At 42.3% G+C, this 19,883-nt stretch overlaps 1 protein-coding gene across 1 annotated transcript in view; it reads left to right on the forward strand.

The window, feature by feature from the left end:
- The window catches only part of Fat3 (FAT atypical cadherin 3), a 574,624-nt gene that overhangs the window by 472,935 nt on the left and 81,806 nt on the right, over positions 1-19,883 (forward strand). The window contains exons 9-12 of the mRNA XM_004644764.2: positions 1,189-5,262; positions 11,637-11,833; positions 13,124-13,277; positions 16,136-16,369. Coding sequence (XP_004644821.1) covers positions 1,189-5,262; positions 11,637-11,833; positions 13,124-13,277; positions 16,136-16,369 — 4,659 coding nt within the window. The remainder of the gene's footprint in view (positions 1-1,188; positions 5,263-11,636; positions 11,834-13,123; positions 13,278-16,135; positions 16,370-19,883) is intronic.

Here is a 19,883-nt window from a genome sequence, read left to right on the forward strand (position 1 = left end):
TTTTGTGTACATCCACGTCTGTATGTGGTCAATGAGAACAACAGGAATGAAGAACAGGAAGGAATCAGAAAAAGATCTCACCACTTGCAAAAGTGACCTGGTGGCAAGGGGTGGGGGATGGCTCAGTGGAATAAGCACTTCCCTGGCAAGTGCAAGGGCCTGAGTTCAATCCGCATCTTGTACAGCAATTAACCACTAGGAAGAATTATGCAATGTGTTAATTATTGAAGCTGTCCTACCAATTTGGTTTGAAACTGTCTCATTGCTATTTGTTTCTCAATAAAATTATGGAAAAAAAAAGTGACCTGGGAAGAATTTTTCATACCTGATGAAACTCACTTCATCAAAGTTGTTTGTGGAGGAAGTCAATTTCGGCAGAGTGAAGTATCAACAATTTCACATCACAAAGCTTACCTTTGGAGCAGTTTGAAACCAAATGACAACACAGCAGTGCTCCAAAATGGTTACTGTACTACACCTTCTTTCAGTGTAAAGCATACAATATGGCACTGATTTAGAGACAGATATACAGACAGACAGACAGACAGACAGACAGACAGACAGGACTAGCAGTGGCATTGGTTTGTGCCAGCCTACTCTGTCTGTCTCCTCACAGGCTAGGAATGACAAAGTCCTACATATTCTCAACTGAAATGTCTCCCCAACAAGCTTCTTGTTTCTCACCCTGACTATACCCCATGCTATTTCTGTTGCTGTTGCTGCTACTTTCAACCTAGACCCAAAAACTACTGATCTAAAATTACTAATTTTACTGAAAAACTTATTTTTGTTGCTTTCCATATGCTAGAAAGAGAAATCTGTCATTTGTGTCAGAATGGTAAGGAATGAATATAAGAAATTGCCGGCTACTGACCACCTGGCAGTAAAAGGTCACTATTTGCTTTGTGAGTTATGAGAATTTTCGTGATTACCCCCAACTCTTTACTCCCACCCTACTGTCCTTAGAGAACATGAGCACACACACACTCAGACATAGAGGTACACGTGACAAATTTTGAGGTTGCTTTTCTAACCTGTGGCCAGTCTTTTCATTAAGAACTTGAGCGGTTTCTGGTGAAATAAAAACCTGTTGATAATCTTAAATGCTTTCTGACAAAAAGTTAATCTTCCAAAAAGATTCTAATGACCCACTTGTAACTGCTTACTCCATTGATTTCTCAATTTTAGGGAATACTGGGACCACATTCAAGATCGAGCCAGTCCTGGGCATCATCACTATTTCCAGAGAACCAGACATGACAACAATGGGTCAGTTTGTGCTCTCAGTCAAAGTCACAGATCAAGGTTCTCCACCAATGTCTGCCACTGCAATTGTGCGCATTTCAGTCACCATGTCTGATAACTCTCACCCCAAGTTCACTCACAAAGACTACCAAGCCGAAGTAAATGAGAATGTTGATATTGGGACATCAGTCATCCTAATCTCTGCCATCAGTCAGTCAACCCTCATTTATGAAGTCAAAGATGGAAATACTGATGGAATCTTTACCATCAATCCATACTCTGGAGTCATCACCACTCGGAGGGCTCTGGATTACGAGCACACCTCTTCTTATCAGCTTATCGTTCAGGCCACTAACATGGCAGGAATGGCGTCCAATGCCACAGTCAATATTCAGATTGTTGATGAAAATGATAATGCTCCAGTTTTTCTCTTTTCTCAATACTCAGGCAGTCTAAGTGAGGCAGCCCCAGTCAATAGCATTGTCAGGAGCTTGGATAACAGCCCACTGGTGATTCGAGCCACTGATGCTGATAGTAACCAGAACGCACTGCTTGTGTATCAAATTGTGGAGTCCACGGCCAAGAAATTTTTCACAGTAGACTCCAGCACAGGTGCAATCCGAACAATTGCAAACCTAGACCATGAGACCATTGCCCACTTCCATTTTCATGTGCATGTGAGAGACAGCGGGAGCCCCCAGCTGACTGCAGAGAGCCCTGTTGAAGTCAACATTGAGGTGACAGATGTGAATGATAACCCACCTGTTTTCACTCAAGCTGTGTTTGAGACCATCTTACTTCTCCCTACCTATGTTGGAGTGGAGGTTCTGAAAGTTAGTGCCACGGATCCTGACTCTGAAGTGCCCCCTGAACTGGCATACAGCTTAATGGAAGGCAGCTTGGATCATTTTTTAATTGACTCAAACAGTGGAGTACTCACCATAAAAAACAACAACCTTTCCAAAGATCACTATATGCTGATAGTTAAAGTGTCTGATGGAAAGTTCTACAGCACAGCCATGGTCACCATCATGGTTAAAGAGGCCATGGACAGTGGCCTCCACTTTACACAAAGCTTTTACTCCACCTCAATCTTAGAGAACAATAATAACATAACCAAAGTTGCTATTGTCAATGCAGTTGGAAACCGCCTTAATGAGCCCTTAAAATATAGCATTTTAAACCCAGGAAATAAATTCAAGATAAAATCTACCTCAGGAGTCATTCAGACCACTGGAGTTCCCTTTGACCGCGAAGAACAAGAATTATATGAGTTGGTAGTAGAAACCAGCCGTGAGCTAGACCATCTACGTGTGGCTAGAGTGGTGGTCAGGGTTAACATTGAAGACATAAATGACAATTCTCCAGTATTTGTGGGTCTCCCTTACTATGCTGCTGTACAAGTTGATGCTGAGCCCGGGACTCTGATATACCGGGTGACAGCCATCGACAGAGATCAAGGTGCAAATGGAGAAGTGACCTATGTCCTGCAGGATGATTATGGTCACTTTGAAATTAACCCTAATTCAGGGAATGTTATTTTAAAAGAAGCATTCAACTCTGACTTGTCCAACATTGAATATGAAGTCACTGTCGTAGCCAAAGATGGTGGAAAACCCTCTTTGTCCACATCTGTGGAACTTCCCATCACTATTGTCAACAAAGCAATGCCGGTGTTTGATAAGCCATTTTATACAGCATCTGTCAGCGAAGACATTAGAATGGACACACCCATTCTGAGCATCAATGCAACCAGCCCAGAAGGTCAAGGCATCATATATATTATTATTGATGGGGATCCTTTGAAGCAGTTCAACATTGATTTTGATACTGGAGTCCTGAAAGTTGTTAGTCCTTTAGATTATGAAGTTACATCCATTTACAAGTTGACAGTAAGAGCCAGCGATGCCCTCACTGGTGCTAGGGCTGAAGTCACTGTTGACTTGCTAGTTAATGATATCAATGACAACCCTCCCATTTTTGATCAGCCCACATACAACACAACATTATCAGAAGCATCTCTCATTGGTACACCTGTTCTGCAAGTTGTCTCTTTTGACATAGATTCAGGAAACAATAAAATGGTGCACTACCAGATTGCACAGGATACCTACAACAGCACGGATTATTTTCACATAGACAGCTCAAGCGGCTTAATCCTGACCGCAAGGATGCTGGACCATGAGTTAGTGCAGTACTGCACTTTGAAAGTCAGAGCGATAGATAATGGTTTTCCGTCCCTGAGCAGCGAGGTTCTGGTTCATATCCACATTTCTGACGTAAATGACAACCCTCCAGTTTTTCATCAACTCATTTACGAGTCATATGTGAGCGAATTAGCTCCCCGGGGTCATTTTGTAACCTGTGTACAAGCCTCAGATGCAGACAGCTCTGACTTTGATCGGTTAGAATATAGCATTTTGTCGGGGAATGACCGGACAAGCTTCCTGATGGACAGCAAGAGCGGCGTCATCACCCTGTCTAATCACCGAAAACAAAGGATGGAGCCCCTGTACAGTCTCAATGTATCTGTTTCTGATGGGTTGTTCACCAGTACTGCACAGGTGCATATCCGGGTACTCGGCGCTAACCTGTACAGCCCCGCCTTTTCCCAGAGCACGTATGTGGCTGAGGTGAGAGAGAATGCAGCGGCTGGCACTAAGGTAATCCATATTCGAGCCACCGATGGAGACCCGGGAACATATGGGCAGATCAGCTATGCCATCATCAATGATTTTGCCAAGGATCGCTTTCTCATAGATAGCAATGGCCAAGTCATCACCACTGAACGGCTAGACCGGGAAAACCCCCTGGAAGGTGATATTAGTATTTTCTTGAGGGCCCTGGATGGTGGAGGAAGGACAACTTTCTGCACTGTGAGGGTGATTGTTGTGGATGAAAATGACAATGCACCCCAGTTCATGACGGTAGAATACAGAGCCAGTGTAAGGGCAGATGTGGGAAGGGGCCATTTGGTCACTCAAGTTCAAGCAATGGATCCAGACGATGGAGCCAATTCAAGGATTACTTACTCCCTCTATAGTGAAGCCTCTGTCTCAGTGGCTGACCTCCTGGAGATTGATCCTGACAATGGATGGATGGTCACAAAGGGCAATTTTAACCAGCTGAAAAATACAGTGCTGTCGTTCTTTGTCAAAGCAGTTGACGGGGGCATTCCGGTAAAGCATGCCCTCATTCCTGTCTATATCCACGTCTTGCCCCCTGAAACATTTTTGCCTTCATTCACCCAGTCTCAGTATTCCTTTACCATTGCAGAAGACGCAGCCATCGGAAGCACGGTGGACACCCTGAGGATTTTACCCAGCCAGCACGTCCGCTTCAGCACAGTGAATGGTGAACGGCCAGAGAATAACAAAGGGAATGTTTTTATTGTAGAACAGGAAACAGGCACTATCAAACTTGACAAGCGCCTTGACCATGAAATTAGCCCAGCTTTCCACTTTAAGGTAGCAGCCACTATCCCCCTGGACAAGGTAGACATTGTGTTTACTGTGGATGTAGATATCAAGGTGTTGGACTTGAATGACAACAAACCAGTCTTTGAAACTTCAAGCTATGAGACCATCATAATGGAAGGAATGCCTGTTGGAACGAAGCTCACGCAGGTGAGAGCTGTCGACATGGACTGGGGAGCCAATGGGCAGGTCACATATGCCCTCCACTCAGACTCCCATCCTGAAAAAGTAATGGAAGCATTCAATATTGACAGCAACACAGGCTGGATCAGCACCTTGAAGGACCTAGACCATGAGACAGACCCTGCTTTTTCCTTCTCTGTGGTGGCCTCAGACCTAGGAGAGGCATTCTCTCTTTCGTCCATGGCTCTGGTCTCTGTCAGGGTGACGGATATAAATGACAATGCACCAGTTTTTGCCCATGAGGTGTACCAAGGGAATGTGAAGGAGAGTGACCCTCCAGGAGAGGTGGTGGCCGTGCTCAGCACATGGGACAGAGACACTTCTGACATCAATCGCCAAGTGAGCTACCATATTACAGGTGAGTCTCCACCCCCTGGGCTCACCAAGTGCTCTGCTTCCTAAAGAAAGATGGGTGAGGTGAGTGGGCAAGAGTACAAGAGAAGAAGAAAGATGAGCTAAGGGCTCAAGCACATAAGACCTCTCTGGGCAGAGGTAAAGGTCTCTGAGTAGACTCAGGGTTTTGATCATTGGTTGTTAACTCAGCCTACACCTGGCATGTATTTATTTGCCTGCAGCATTACTGAGGTTGGCACTCAATCTTTGTGTCATTTATGTCATGAAGAAGTCTAGACAAATATTTTAACTGAATAAATGAACAGAACAGCTCTTTGGGATGAGGATATATATATATATATATATTTCTTTTTAATGCTGAGCAAACCAAACAGCTTGATTCCAGTAAACTTCACCTATGAGGTTTTGCTGGTCCTAAAAGCACATAGGCACACGTATAGACAAATTAGAGCTCACACTTTGACCTTTTGCTAAGTCCCAAATTATAGCTCCATATCAAGGGGGTTGCTTCTGACAACTCTTGTTTTCTTGAATCCTTTGTATTTTTCCAAATAATAAGTAGCAGTTCACTGGGAAAGCCAAGAGAGACAAACGAGGTCACCAGGAATGCACAGAAGTGTCGCTCTTGCTCAGTGGAGGCGAGGATTTCACATCAAAGTGCAAAGGGTTGATTAGGAATGGCCTGCTGTGGCTGACAGGCCTTTGACAATGAAGAGAACAAGGCTGGTAGTGTGAAGACAGCCTTCCTAAAAATGATTGGGGGATTTAAGCAAGTATTTTGATCCCGTAACATTCAAAGCCAGAACATAAGCAAAGTGCCAAAGGATTTTTAAAGACTCCATCAATACTTACAGTCAGGAGGCAACTTTTCCTTTAGAAAAAAACCCCACATTATTCAGAGTGAAAAATGAATTAATTAGAAAGCCCTTAGGATACAGAATCTGCTTAAGTATGTTAGTGGAAGAGTTAATTAATCACTGCAGAATATGATCCGCAGTCGAGTAAACACGTCAGCACACGGAGTTGCCACGCTTTTCAGCATTCGTCTCCTCTTTTCTTTGTGGAACTGTTTTTTGAGGTGTTTTACTTAGAGGAACATTTTCTGTATTTTTATACTTCTCTGATACCTTCAGGCTTTTTTCACTAGAATGTGTATTTCTTCAGTGAAAATGTGAGATGGTTGCAAGGAAAGTGAGGTAAGTTGATTTATTTGCCTTTCGTTTCAGGGACAGGGGAAGAAGCTTCTAAGACATTTTGAGAGCTACTTTTCTGTTTGGAAAAAATGGTTGATTATTCAGCCTTAATTATTTTTACATAGTCTCTCAGTTCTCAACAGATGATTTAAAGGGACCATCCCATCAACTTTCCCGAAGTAATGAGTCCAGAGTGGCGTAAAGCTATTGCTGCTATTAGCAGTGCCAACCACCAACTGATTTTAATTAGACTTAACTTTTGCTCTTGACATAGCCCAACTTGGCTGTTCTGCCTCAGATTAACAAAGGACCATTAATCACTTTATGTAACAAAAGAACGGTGTGGGCCTGCCTGCACTGAAGGCGTTGGGTACGGAGGTTGAATTTATGTGCACTGTAAAAAATATTCAACTAAAGCATAATTGAACCCTAGCTGGTGGGGGAAGAGAGTGATACCCCAGGGAGGACCCCAAGCGTCTCTAGACCGCAGTTTCTCAGCAACCCAAGCATTGATGTCTGGGGAGCACTAGCTCTTGGGGCGAGTGTTGTGTGTATTGCAGGGTGTATCGCAGCATCCCAGCCCTTTGCTTAGTAGATTCCAGTAGCACATGCTACTCCCCTGCCCTGAATATGACAATCAAAACAATCTCCAGACACTGACAGATGCCCCAGGGAGGGAAAAGACACAGTCCCCAGTTGACAGCCGCTGCCCAAGAGGAAGGTGCAGGCTTCATTTTCCACACTGTGTGCAAAATTCGATTCTACTTATCCCATGGTTCCCGCACAGCACAGAGGCTCACAGACCAGCCCCCTCCCCACACCCTTCCACCAGCAATACAGTCCTGACCTCGGAATTCTACTCCTTCCCTGCAGCCTCCCCTAAAGGGTCCTGAGGCTTGCTCTTGCCCTGTGCTTATTTTTTTCTTTAAGCTTAATTAGAAAGAGACATGACTTCATTCTTTCAGGAAGGTTGCATTCAGTGTACAGTATGTTATTTATTTATTTGTTGTGTTCAAAGATTTAGACACAATAAAAAGTTTGTTGGAGCAAATAGCAATTTAAGAGTTCAACAGCTACAGACAACAAACTTTTCAGAGCCCCACTAGAGGTGTCTAAGGGAAAATTTTTTATAATATTCTCATGTAAAGAAGGCCAAGAAAGTATTTGACTAGTAAAAGTTTAACAGTAAAGTTCCTAAGTCCCTGGGAATGTGAGGCTTAATGCCACAGGGAACAAACACTCAGTCCTTTAGACATTCATGAAAGAATTCAGCCAAAATACCTAGGTGCCCCTGCAGAAGTGTAAGCAGGGAAATTTATGATTCAAGCAAGAAGGTGGGTAATGCCACGTAGGCAACTGTGACACGTCAGAGTTTAGATATCTTTTTATGTACTCAAGAGTTGATAGCTGGTAAGATAGCTCAGCAGACTAAATGCCTGCTTAGGCAAGCACAGGGACCAGGGTTCCATCCCTGGTACCACAGGCCACACCAGCCCTGCCCCCAGGCACACTGAACTGGCCACAGGCCTGTCATCTGGTGGGACAGGCCTGTAATCCCAGCACTGGGGAGGCTGAAAACAAGAGGATCACTACGAGTCCAAGCTGCCTAGTCAGACCCTGCACCAAGTACATTAAAAAAAAAAAAAAGAATTGTTCCTAAGGCGGATCTATACCTATATCTATATCATCTATATCTATATCTATATCTATCTTAATTAAGACAGTTATACTACTAATTTCTCTTAGCTCACTAAAGAAGGGTTTGTGCTAATATTGTTTGGACAACTAACCATTGTTACTCTTCCATTATTTTGGTTTTAATTTTTTTCTCTTAGAAAAAAAGGAATTGTTGCTAGAGTTCACAAGAATGTGATAAGTACTATGCTCACTGACATTTTTCCTAATGATTACTTTGGAATTGCAAAATGTTATGGTCAAATGATTGGAATATTGGGGGGAGGCTTAGTCATGTAAGAAAGTTAGAAAAGAAAATGTTATATGCTAATAGAGTATCAACTCAAGGTGGGAAGGTCCTTAATGTTTTTCTTTATAATGTCACTAGGCCCTGGCCGTGGTGCACAGGAGTGCTGTATGCCTTATATTTAGGAAATAGATGGCCTCTTAGCCGGGTATCGGGATGAATGTGTACAATATATAATTGAACATGGCATGGTGGTCCATGTAGTAATTTTGAGTCTGAGAACTAAGAAAGGATTATAATTGTATCATGCTTTGAGGTCCTTGTGCTCTAGGGGGAAAATAGGTAATTCCTAACCTGCTCGAGGTGAGTTCATGTTCCTTGACGTCAAAGAATAAATTCTAAGGAACAACAGGAAGTAAAAGTAGGAACATTTGTTGGGAAATAGGAATGGGGCATGAGGTACAGCTCCTGGGAGACAAAAGCGGTCCCAAGTGGATTAGCCGTGAGCCCACTTCTCTGAGAAAGTGTTACAGAGCAACATCATGAGGTGGGTACAATGTGGGTCAAAACTATAATCAACCAATAGAATTAAAGATAGAGTTGTTTCATTATTACTGATCCAGTAGTAGCAAGGGCATGTGGATGACGTCATTTGTATGGTGGATACGCAATATAGCCTTGGTCTTGTCCTTAGTCTTAGTCTTAGCTGTATTAGTCCTACTCTTAGTGGGTGGAGAGGATGCCCCAGCCTCAAGGAGATCCAAGGTTTATTTCTACAGGGACATCTCCAAAGGGCAGTACCAACAACAATCTAAACTTGCTTTCATCCCCTGGGGAAAGATGGAAATCTGGCCCTTGTTAGTAATCCTCTTCAGGTGCTCCTGCAGCCACAGTTTCATTTTTTAAAATTTTAAAGAGAATTTTAAAAATACAAAATACAAAAAAAAAAAATACAGAATTTCAAAACAAGATTATAGGAAATTAACAATGGTTGTTAAATTGCATATTGTTATCTTCAAAGTAATGGGTCAGGTTACCAGATAAAGGGATGCAAGATTGATCAAACAATGAAGCATTAACATTTCCTTTTAATTTAATATAATTTTATTTTTTTCAATTTAGGACAGGATCTACAGGGTGTACAGGATCTCACTGCATAGATCAGAATAGTGATCCTCCTGTTTACAGCCTCCCAAATGCTGGGATTACAGGCTGGCACCACGCCCAGTCTCAATTGTCCTCTCAGCATGACCCAGGGGCAGGGCCAGCATGGCAGGCCAGAGATCCAAGCCCAGTCGGTAGTCCCAGCACCTGCCTAAGCAGGCGCTTTAATCCGCTGAGCTATTTGGCTGCCCCTAACACTTCCTTTTAACGAACCAATAGAAATTAGTAATATAATTATCTTAACTATCTTGTATGTATATATTTTTCTTCCTTTTTTTCTCATCCCAGTTGTTTTTTTCCTTTTAAAAAATGATAAACATAACAATAAAACCGAGTTTCCAAACAGGTTATTAAGATAGGAATATAGTTCTTACATTGTGTATTCTCTTCCTAGTAGTTATTCTGAGTAGAAGATACAAGCATATCTTGTCTAAACAACATTAGCGCAAAGTTTTCTTTTTAATGAACTAAGAGAAACGAGCTGTGTAACAATCTTAACTCTTTTTCTTTTTTCCTTTCTTCATTCCCCTTTCTCCATCTCAGTTTGTCTTTTCTTTTGAAGTATCCTCCTAATTTACAGTATCCATTGTGTATTTTGGGTCTTACTTTCTTGCTCGTTTGTCACACTAGGGAGACAATACAACTGCACACGTGGGTCTGCCTTATTTCCCTTAAGGGGATGGTCTTGAGCTGCATCCCACTACCTGTAGAAGGCTCCAGATCACCCATTTTTGCTTAGTTGCAGCTGTGATGGTCCTCATCCTCTGTGCTGACTCCCTCAAGGGCTTAGACCTCTCTGGCTGCCGGTAGTATCTCCACCTAACTTAGCTGCCTGTAATGCTTGTTTCTTCATTTGACCTTAACTGGTAGGTAACTATTTATTTTAAGCATGATCAATAGTAACGGTAACTATTTTGGACTCCTGCAGACTCACTCACATGTAACTACCTGCCTCCCACCTCCTAAGGGTAGTTCCCAATTTCTCATTCGTAAAGTTTTAATTTTTCCTATTTACTTGAAATGGATTTTGGTTTTGCCCATAGAAGCACAAGGTATTAGCACCTTCTCTGCTAGACATCCTAATTCTTTTTTCTGTGGTCAGCCATCCCCTGCTTAGAATGTGGGCTTTACTCCATAGGAACAGGGGTTTTCATTGACTTTGCCCACTGCTTCTGCCTTGCTGCTTATAACGATGTCCCAAAGAAGGTGATAAATGACTAGAGTAAACAAGATGGTGATCCTTGCACCAGACCCCAGACTTCCTGCCAGTTGTCCTCAGCTCTGTCTTTCTCACTGTTAGAACATCATTTTTCCTTTCCTTTCCTCTTAGGGTCAAGGCAGCTCTCTTCCCTCCTCTTTCTAAGCTGCCTTAGTCTCTGTGTAGATTAATGAAGCAGAAAGGTAACAGGGTTGGGCCCACTGCCAGAGCCTGGGCATCATAAAAAGCTATTCCCCTTCATCTCTTCTACTTTTCTTCCACTTTCCCCAGCTTCCCTCTGATAAATCTGGCCTAATTGCTGTGCTCATCTTTGAACTGTTCCTTAAATGACCCCTCATTAGGGCTATTAAATACTAATGGGTCTTCCTCTGTCATGTAAACTTTTCTCCCCAAACTCCAATCCTTAGGAGAAGAGCGCAGCTGTATGATAAAAACTTCATTAAAAGATTCCTTAATGGAACTGACTGCCTTTTCTTGATTGCATAATCAACAGTTAATGAAATTGTCTTGGTAACAAGAGCTACAGTGTATTACATCTTCTCTTGAGACTAAGTGGAAAGACAATTGTAACATCCTGAGATGAGGATTGATTGTTCACAGTTTGAGTTTGATAGTCCTTAACAGGAACTGAACAAGAGCTCATCTCCAGTTTCTCTACGTGGATTTTATTCTCTTGGAAAGTTGCTGTTTTATTTTCCTCCTAAACCCAGTATGTAAACATCATGCTTTGTTGCAGGAGAATTAAAGGAAGTATCAGTTTTTTTCAGTGTCATCAATAATACAGGCTGAAGGGCACCCGGATGAACGCACCTGGACTTGTGGTGGTGGATGTAGACCAAAGTGTCTCGGCCATGTCTTCAGAACTTCTGTTTCCGTTACAGGAGGAAACCCCCGAGGAAGGTTTGCTCTGGGCCTGGTGCAGAGTGAGTGGAAGGTCTATGTGAAGAGACCTCTAGATAGAGAAGAGCAAGACATTTACTTCCTCAATATCACTGCCACTGATGGGCTCTTTGTCACACAGGCCATGGTGGAAGTGACAGTCAGTGATGTAAATGACAACAGCCCTGTGTGTGATCAGGTGAGAGCTGGGGGTTGTAGCTCTTCTTTTATTAGGTTCTCCCAAATGAAATCAAAACTCACTTGAGTTCTCTTCTTATGGCCAGACTAAAATCTGTTCTTAGCCTTGGGGTTGGAGAGAAGAGGGTAGAGAGTAGTCGAAGATGGAACATACTGATAGGTTCTTGGCGCAGCAGAGAAACAGACAGAAGGAAAAAGGGAAAGGGCTTTATTTTCTTTGAGGACATGGAGAGAATCAGGGAGGTCAAGGAATTCTCTGGACTAGACCAAGGAAGGCTGAGGCTTTTATGGCTTTTGGCTAGGGGTGGAGTTTGGAGGGGGATGTTTAGATATACCTGAGGAGCTGACTGGGGTCTTCCCTGAGGTGGCAGGAAGGGTGAAAGGAAATTATGTCCTGGGTTAAGTTGGAGAAGAAGAAGGAGGCGGTCCCAGGAGCATAGGCCTTTGTTGTAAGGGCATCAGCCGTATTAGATGACCATCATAATGATTTTAGCAATTCATACTAGGGCCAGAACCTATCACATACTAAGTATGAAAAGCATATGGCTAGTAAGATAAGTACCTAATTTTGCCCCCTATCAAAGGAAAGAGTAAATCTTAAACACATAATTTACGAAGAATCGTATCACTTTGATCTAAATGATTGCTATCATAATAGACAAATGAATTGTGCTACACGTTGCCTGTCTGTATACACCTTTTACATAGCTGATGAGTGGCCATGTTGGTAATGAACAGAAGTTCCCAGGATCCTCATAAAGGAGGCTTTAAACAGCTGTACAAAACATGGTAGTGGGTGCTACCACTAGATTTCATTTTCTTCTTTATTTAAATTAATCACTATGGAGTTATTTTTCTTACCATATGGACCATCAGACCATTGTGTTCTGTAGGTTAGAAACAGATCCCTACATGCTAGAAGTTGTTTTTCAAAGAGTTGGAAAGAATCCTAAGATCTCACTGGATTGCCACAGGAAAATGGGCCATAGTCAATCTGTGATATGTTTCACAGGGGTGGGACTTCCATCTTCTTCACCAGGGTACTCTTGCGTCCCATAGCATTGTACACACAGAGGATGCTTAATAATATTTTCAGAATGAATGATCACAGAAGAAATAGGGCAGCAAGTACACCATGTTTTACCATCTAGTGTAGCATACATACCTGGTCAAAGAAAACATAGCTGGAGAGAAAGTACACAAATGATGTTTTAGAGTAATCACAAATAATGGCTAACTGTGGCAATCATCCCCCAAATACTAATGGCTTAGTGCTTCTGCCTTTTCCCAGGTTGCATATACAGCATCATTTCCTGAAGACATTCCATCCAATAAAGTTATCCTGAAGGTCAGCGCCAAGGATGCTGATATTGGATCCAATGGAGACATCCGGTACTCGCTGTATGGATCTGGAAGCAGTGAATTTTTTCTAGATCCAGAAAGTGGTAAGGTGAAATTTGTTTTTATAGCTACACACCATTGCTTATCCATCTGTGAAGAATCTTAAGCCCCTATGTGTTTTCCTGACCATTGGACCACATGACAGACTCTACTAACTAGGCTCAAGCCTTCACATCTTGGACTCTGACAAATAGCAGGCATACAAGGTGCCAGATATGGGTACTATGGACCATAGAATGACTTTATTTAGTTTATGAAATTTGCCCAGACTTTGTCCACATTTATTAGCATCAAATAAGCACAGGTCTATTTGTTTCTCCCATCTGTGAGCTAAAACGCCTTCTAAAGAGTATAGATGGAGTTATGCTGTAAGTGAAGATTGCAGTGTGAACTGGACAGTAATGTACACTAAGGAGAGTTTAACTAAACTTTAAATTCCTTTGATGTCTCGTCTTCATTCTCAGTTAGACTATTGTCTAACTTCCATCAAATATTCCTGCCTAGTTTCTCCCAAGACATGAGCCCTCAAATTTCTTGACTATTTAAATAAAATTTACAAAGTGAAAGTCTATATGCACGTGAAGGCAGATATCTACATTGAAGGCCAGAGCTAATAAAAAAAAATCATTTTCAATTGAAGCAAATTGTAAACTGTACATTGGACAGTTCGTCCAATGGCAATTTTAAATAAAGTGTAAAGATTAAGCAGCTTGCATATTTCCAGCATTGTGTTGGTCCTAGTGAACAGGAACTAGTGAGTCTTCAAAAAGGTAGTAGTTCCTCCTAGCTCTACTCCTGTAGCCCTTATGTCCTCCTCCAAAGTGCTGCCATAAGTACATGGGAATTCTCTCATTTATACAGTCAGTAACACTGAGTAGCTAATAGACGTAAAAACACTTTGTAGGATTTGTATGGTAGACACCTAGATAAACAAAGCAAATCATGTGCAAGGGATATTGTAAAGCAGTAGGGAAAACAGACAAGTAAGCCAGTGATAACAGTAATGAAAGGTAGACTAAAAGGAGTGCCCAGGAGAGCACAAGAGGTGTTACATCCGTGAACACAGGAAGAAGCAGTAGGTAATATTCAGAGGAGAGAAAAGAGAAGCTGTGTTAAGAAAGGGTTAATAATTCGAACTGAGGGCTGGCCAAATAGCTCTGCTGATTAAAGCACCTGCAAGCAGGCGCAGGAGTGCAGAAGGGGGATGTTGGGGGGGGGGTGTCTTGCCATCCCCGGACTGCTGTATTGGCCCTGCCCCCTGGGCAAGCTGAGATGGCAATTGAGACTAGGCGTGGTGGTACGGGCCTGTAATCCAAGCACTTGTGAGGCTGTAAACAGAATCACTATGAGGGGCCGGGGAGATAGCTCAGTGGAATAAGTGCTTCCCAGGCAAGCACAAGGGCCTGAGTTCAATCCCCAGTTCTGGGAAAAAAAAAAATGCCTTAAGCATTTAAGGCAAACTACCTAACAGGATCACTATGAGTCTGATCTAGTAGTGAGACCCAGAACACCCTGTAGACCTTTCCCTAAAATACAAAATAATAATAATAATAATAATTTGAACTGAACCTGGATTGTAGAAGTTTAAGCAGGACACTGCAGGATATAGGAACAGTACGAGCAAAGAAGAGAGCACATCCTTCACGTGTCATCCACAGAATGGCAGTGTTGTAGGATTGGGGGCTCCAGGGGCTCTTTCCAGGTCCTTGGTGTCAGGAACAAAGAATTGGACAAGACACACAGAAAAGGCTGCAAAGTTGTACACTTAGTGAAATTTTGAGAGAACTGCACCCTGTAGGGCTAGACTGGTTGGGCTAACAACCTGTGCACGAAGGGCTGAAAGTAGTCCTTTCCCGACTGGTCCCACTCACAGTGCTCAGGAGTGTGGGAGTCATTTTGGATTCTGTGTTCGGCACATATCTTCCAAGTTTTTATATGGTTGTACATTCCGCCCATCTAGTCATCCCATTCACCCCAGCCCTCGCCTCATGCCTCAGCAGGAAAACAACTTCCTCTGGTTTCTTGGTCCAGATAATGGATATCCTGAATGTCTTGCTAAAAAGCTACATAGCAGGAGCAGAAGAAGAAAATGATCCAACCTATGTTGAAGAGCTAGCTGGCTACAACAGAGAGGCCATAGGAGGAACTGCCTTATGAACACAGATGTCTTCGTCCAAATGTCCACCACCTTTATGTAAAAATACTATTTCATAAATCTTACCTTGTAGCAAATACTTCGCATCTATTAGGTTTGTCACCGTGTTTATTTTCATTTCCTATTAATCATGAACAACATCCAAAATTGCTGGCATCCAGCACCACCTGTATAGCTTCTCCAGTGATGAAAATACGGATGCCACAGACCTCTAGGTTGGCAGCTTCATTGCTCTAAGACTCCAGGAGCCTTCCACGAGCACTTCCATAGTCCAGGAAGTAAAAGCTTAGCCTTACACAGTCTGGGTTTTTCAAGATTGTTCTGTAAGACAGGTCTGATTTAAGTACCTTATTTTCCTCTGAAGAACAGGGTAAAAAGCTGAATACCTGGAAGCAAGAAGATTGTCCTGCGCTTATGAGTTCTTGACCATCAAACACCTGCATAGATTAGTCCACACTCTGAGCTTTCCATACAGCTTCTCAATGAAGCTAATAGAAAAACTGGCAGTCAGACTTGATGGAGGGATTCAACTGAAGGTCCTGTGGTTGGTTTGATGTTATGTTCAGAATCCCATAGTTTTTCCCTGATGCATAAAAGCATTGCATATGCTCTTTTATTTCAAATAATAGGACACTGGGGTCAAAGGTCCTTGGTTCTTCTTGTATTTAGAATATTTAAATGATTTTTTTTTCAAGAAAGACAGTTTTTGAAAACCTAGAGCTACTATGCTACCATTTCTTTTCACAGGTGAGTTAAAAACTTTGGCTCTATTGGACCGAGAGCGGGTTCCAGTGTACAACCTGATTGCAAGGGCCACTGATGGGGGTGGCAGATTCTGCCAGTCTGATGTCCACCTGATGCTGGAGGATGTGAATGACAACCCCCCTGTGTTCTCCTCGGACCACTACAATGCCTGTGTCTATGAGAACACCGCCACCAAGGCTCTGCTGACCAGAGTGCAAGCTGTGGACCCTGATGTTGGTGAGTGAGAGGCTGTGTCCAGGCTTCTCCCAGCTTGGGCACTGAGAATGCTATCTGCAGAAGCTAGGTTCCATTCAACTGTGTGAGAACTCCATAGCCCCTGTGGTTCTCTGTCACTAGAACGTCACTTAGTCCTCCTTCGGTTCTTTATGGTGTACCTCGGAGCAATTTTGTAAGTCCCTCCTCTTCCTACACTTGGAAGAAGAGATGTGTGAATTCCTTTACTTTTCATAGAGCATTTGGGATTGGTTTGTTTTAACTTTTTTTTTTCTTTTTACATGTAAATAAATATAGTGCCTTCTTTGCTAGCCTATTCTTCCTCAACATAGTTAAACTGCTGTGTTGTGTGGCAGAGAGAATTCATTTCAATTTCTCTAAAGAACTGCATCACAAACTTCAGCTGAACTATGACAATCTCGATTTATTGTGGTGCCCCAGAGTGCAAAGACCAATTACTAAGTGTGCAACAAGCCCAAAGTGGATTTTTTTTTAAACTGTCATTTTGCAGAGTATTTTTGTTACATATATGTGACATTCCTGGGCAGAGCAAGAACAGCGGAGATAAGAGGAATTAGAGCCGAAAGTTGCTAATAAAGTTTTGTTCAACTGTACTTTGTATAATGAGATGATGCATTAGGAAGGACCGGAGTTAATTGCTAGGTAGACCTTCTGAGAACACAGGAGTTATCGAGGTGACTACATGATGGAATATAAATAGGAAAGGGCATGTGTAAGTCTCTTGGTTATGCATTTGAAGAGATGTAAATCAGAGGTCTGTGTAATGATGGGGTGTCTCTGCTGTGCTAAACAGGCCTTCGTATAATTCAGCATCTTATTGCTTAATTCAGAATTGAAAGAAAAATTATCAGACTAATGGAAAAGTAAACACATGATAATTAGTTGAAAACAAACGTAGAGCCCAGGGTCTTGCATATTTCGCCTTAGAGAAATTAGTAGTTACACTTTGAATTATTACTCATACTACATTAGCATAATTTTTGAGGCTGAAAACCAAAAACCATGCCTGTTATTGTGAAAAAAAATGGCAAATAGAAAAAAAAAACTCCTTTATTGGTATATAATTACATAATAGCGACAGGCATGTTGCTATGAAATAGAGGATTAGAAGACGTTCTCTGGACTCTTATTGGCAGAATTTTAGGGGCAAGAGCAAAGAATGAATGCAAATAAATCTTTCAATCACTTCAAATTGGATTTTGAGAAGATATAATTATCCATAGATGAAATCCTAGCATCCAAAAGATTGGGATCTTTTTCTCTCTTTTCACAAAGAAATTAGGGGGCTCACACCGCTAGACATGGGATACAGAAGTCTGGTGAGTGCCTGTGGTGTTTCCTCAGACCGTGCAGAGGTGGGATGGGATGCCATGTTGACTCATGGATGTCGTGCATGGAGCTCTTTTGTAAGCTGTGGTGAAGACCATATGGCTAAATATGTCTTTTTTCATATATTTTGGAGCCAACCTAACAGATTGAAAGTTAGAAGTAGGAGGGATGTCTTGACTCTGACCTCTCAGCAGAGCAGATATGATAAATACTTTAAAGGACACAAACTAGCGCTTGCATGGACAGCAAGCTATGGGCAGAGCTGCAAAGGGATATAAAGGGCGTGGGTTCTGCTGAGGCCTGTTCACCAGGCGATCATGTCAGCCACAGGAAAGTTCTAGCATAAGCTCTCACTCTGCTCAACGTTCTTAAATTGTGTCTGTCTCACTTAACTTACAGATACTGGAAAGTAGGAAGAAGATATTCAAATGAGAAGAAGAATAAGGGAGGGGAGAGGAACCTGAAGGAAGGGAAAAGAGAAAAAAGAGAAGGAAAAATGGAAACAAAGCATTTACAAATGAGAAAAGGGAGGAGGATTGCAGGGAGGGATAGGAATGGGAAAAAATAAGAATCGAGATATATTATGTACAGGTGCAAATTCCTTATGCTGAAAGTGATGTATATATTAACAAGCAATTTAATTTAAAAAAAAAATACTGAGGCAGTTGGGAAGAAACAAATGACTGATGCAGGGAATACTGAATGAGGACCTACAAGTCTTGGGCACCAAGCAGAAGGAAGTGACCCTGTCGGCCTAGGTCAGAGCTTACACGAGCTTTCAGCAGGGGCATCATTGTCATGAACCACCGTACATACAGGTCGTGTATTTAAAAGCCAGATTCTTCTTGCAAGTTCAGGTGTCTTGCTTTGTATAAAAACAGTAGCACTTAGAAGACTTTGCCATCCCAGACACACAGGGTCCTTGCGGGTGCGTTAAATAGCAGCTCCTGCTTCGTTGTGGCCACAGCCGTCCCTCCCCGTTGCCAGCCGCCCCATTTGTTTGCGCTCTCACTTGACCTCGTTCACAGCCCCTTCTCTAGAGTGCCCAGGATATTTCAGTATTTTAGAAATGTTTCATGGACTAGGGATATAATCCAGTGGTAGAACACTTGCCTGGCATGCAGAAAGTCTGAGTTTGGTCCTTAGCACTGCAGAACACAGAACCTATATGTTTCGTTTTCAAATAATTATAGGTTTAGAGACCGTAACCAGAAGACAGGAAGCTGAGTGCCCCTTTCTTTCACCCTTTCCCACTGCCCTGCCTAACTATAGAACACTCCTGAAAACCAGGAGCTCGACAAAGGCACAATCCTCAGAGATTGTTCAGATTCCAGGGCACGGGCACAGGTAAGTTTATGCAGTTTTTTCAGTTGTTTAGCTTCATGCACCCCCCAACCACCAACATCCGCCAAACTCCTTCACGATTTCTCTTTAAAAGCCAGCCAGACCCACCCCCTGCCCTAACCTAAGGACAGTCACTAATCTCCATATCTATAATATTCTTATTTCAGTAATGTAATTTTAACAAAATCATTCCTTATAATCTTTGGAGATCAACCTTTTCTTATTCAGCATAATTCTCTAGCAGTTCATCAATTTTATCTAATGAGTTTTTGGTCATAACAAGGAACATTTGCTCCATTTGTGCTAACGGCAGAGGTGTTTGGCTTGTGAAATTCCTTTCATTGGACACATTCATTTAACAGACGTTATAATTATTTCAGCAGGGCTGTGATCCGAATGTTTGTGTCCCTCTAAAATTCGTATATTGAAATTAACCCCTAACATATTGGCATTAAGAAGTTGCCCCTTTGGAAACTGAACAGGGCATGAGGGTGGGACCCCCAGGAATGGCGTCCATGCCTTTGTGAAAGATGCCTGAGCTTGTTTGCTCTTCTCCCATGTGACCCCACAGAGAAGGTAGCATCTACAAGGAACGGACTCTTACCAGATGCAAAACCCGCTTGACTGGATTGTGAACTTCCTAGCCTCTAGTCATAGACATCTTGTGTTTATAAATTAATTGGCTTCAGATATTTTGTTGTAGCAGCCCAAATGGACTAAGATAACCAGCATCTGACCATATGATATACCACATCACTATAATTTGTAGAGAAAGAACAAAGATATATTAATCTGAAATCTGATTCCATAATTTCTTTTTTTT

Source organism: Octodon degus, unplaced genomic scaffold (genome assembly GCF_000260255.1).
Source record: "Octodon degus isolate 3935 unplaced genomic scaffold, OctDeg1.0 scaffold00209, whole genome shotgun sequence".
Lineage (NCBI taxonomy): Eukaryota > Metazoa > Chordata > Mammalia > Rodentia > Octodontidae > Octodon > Octodon degus.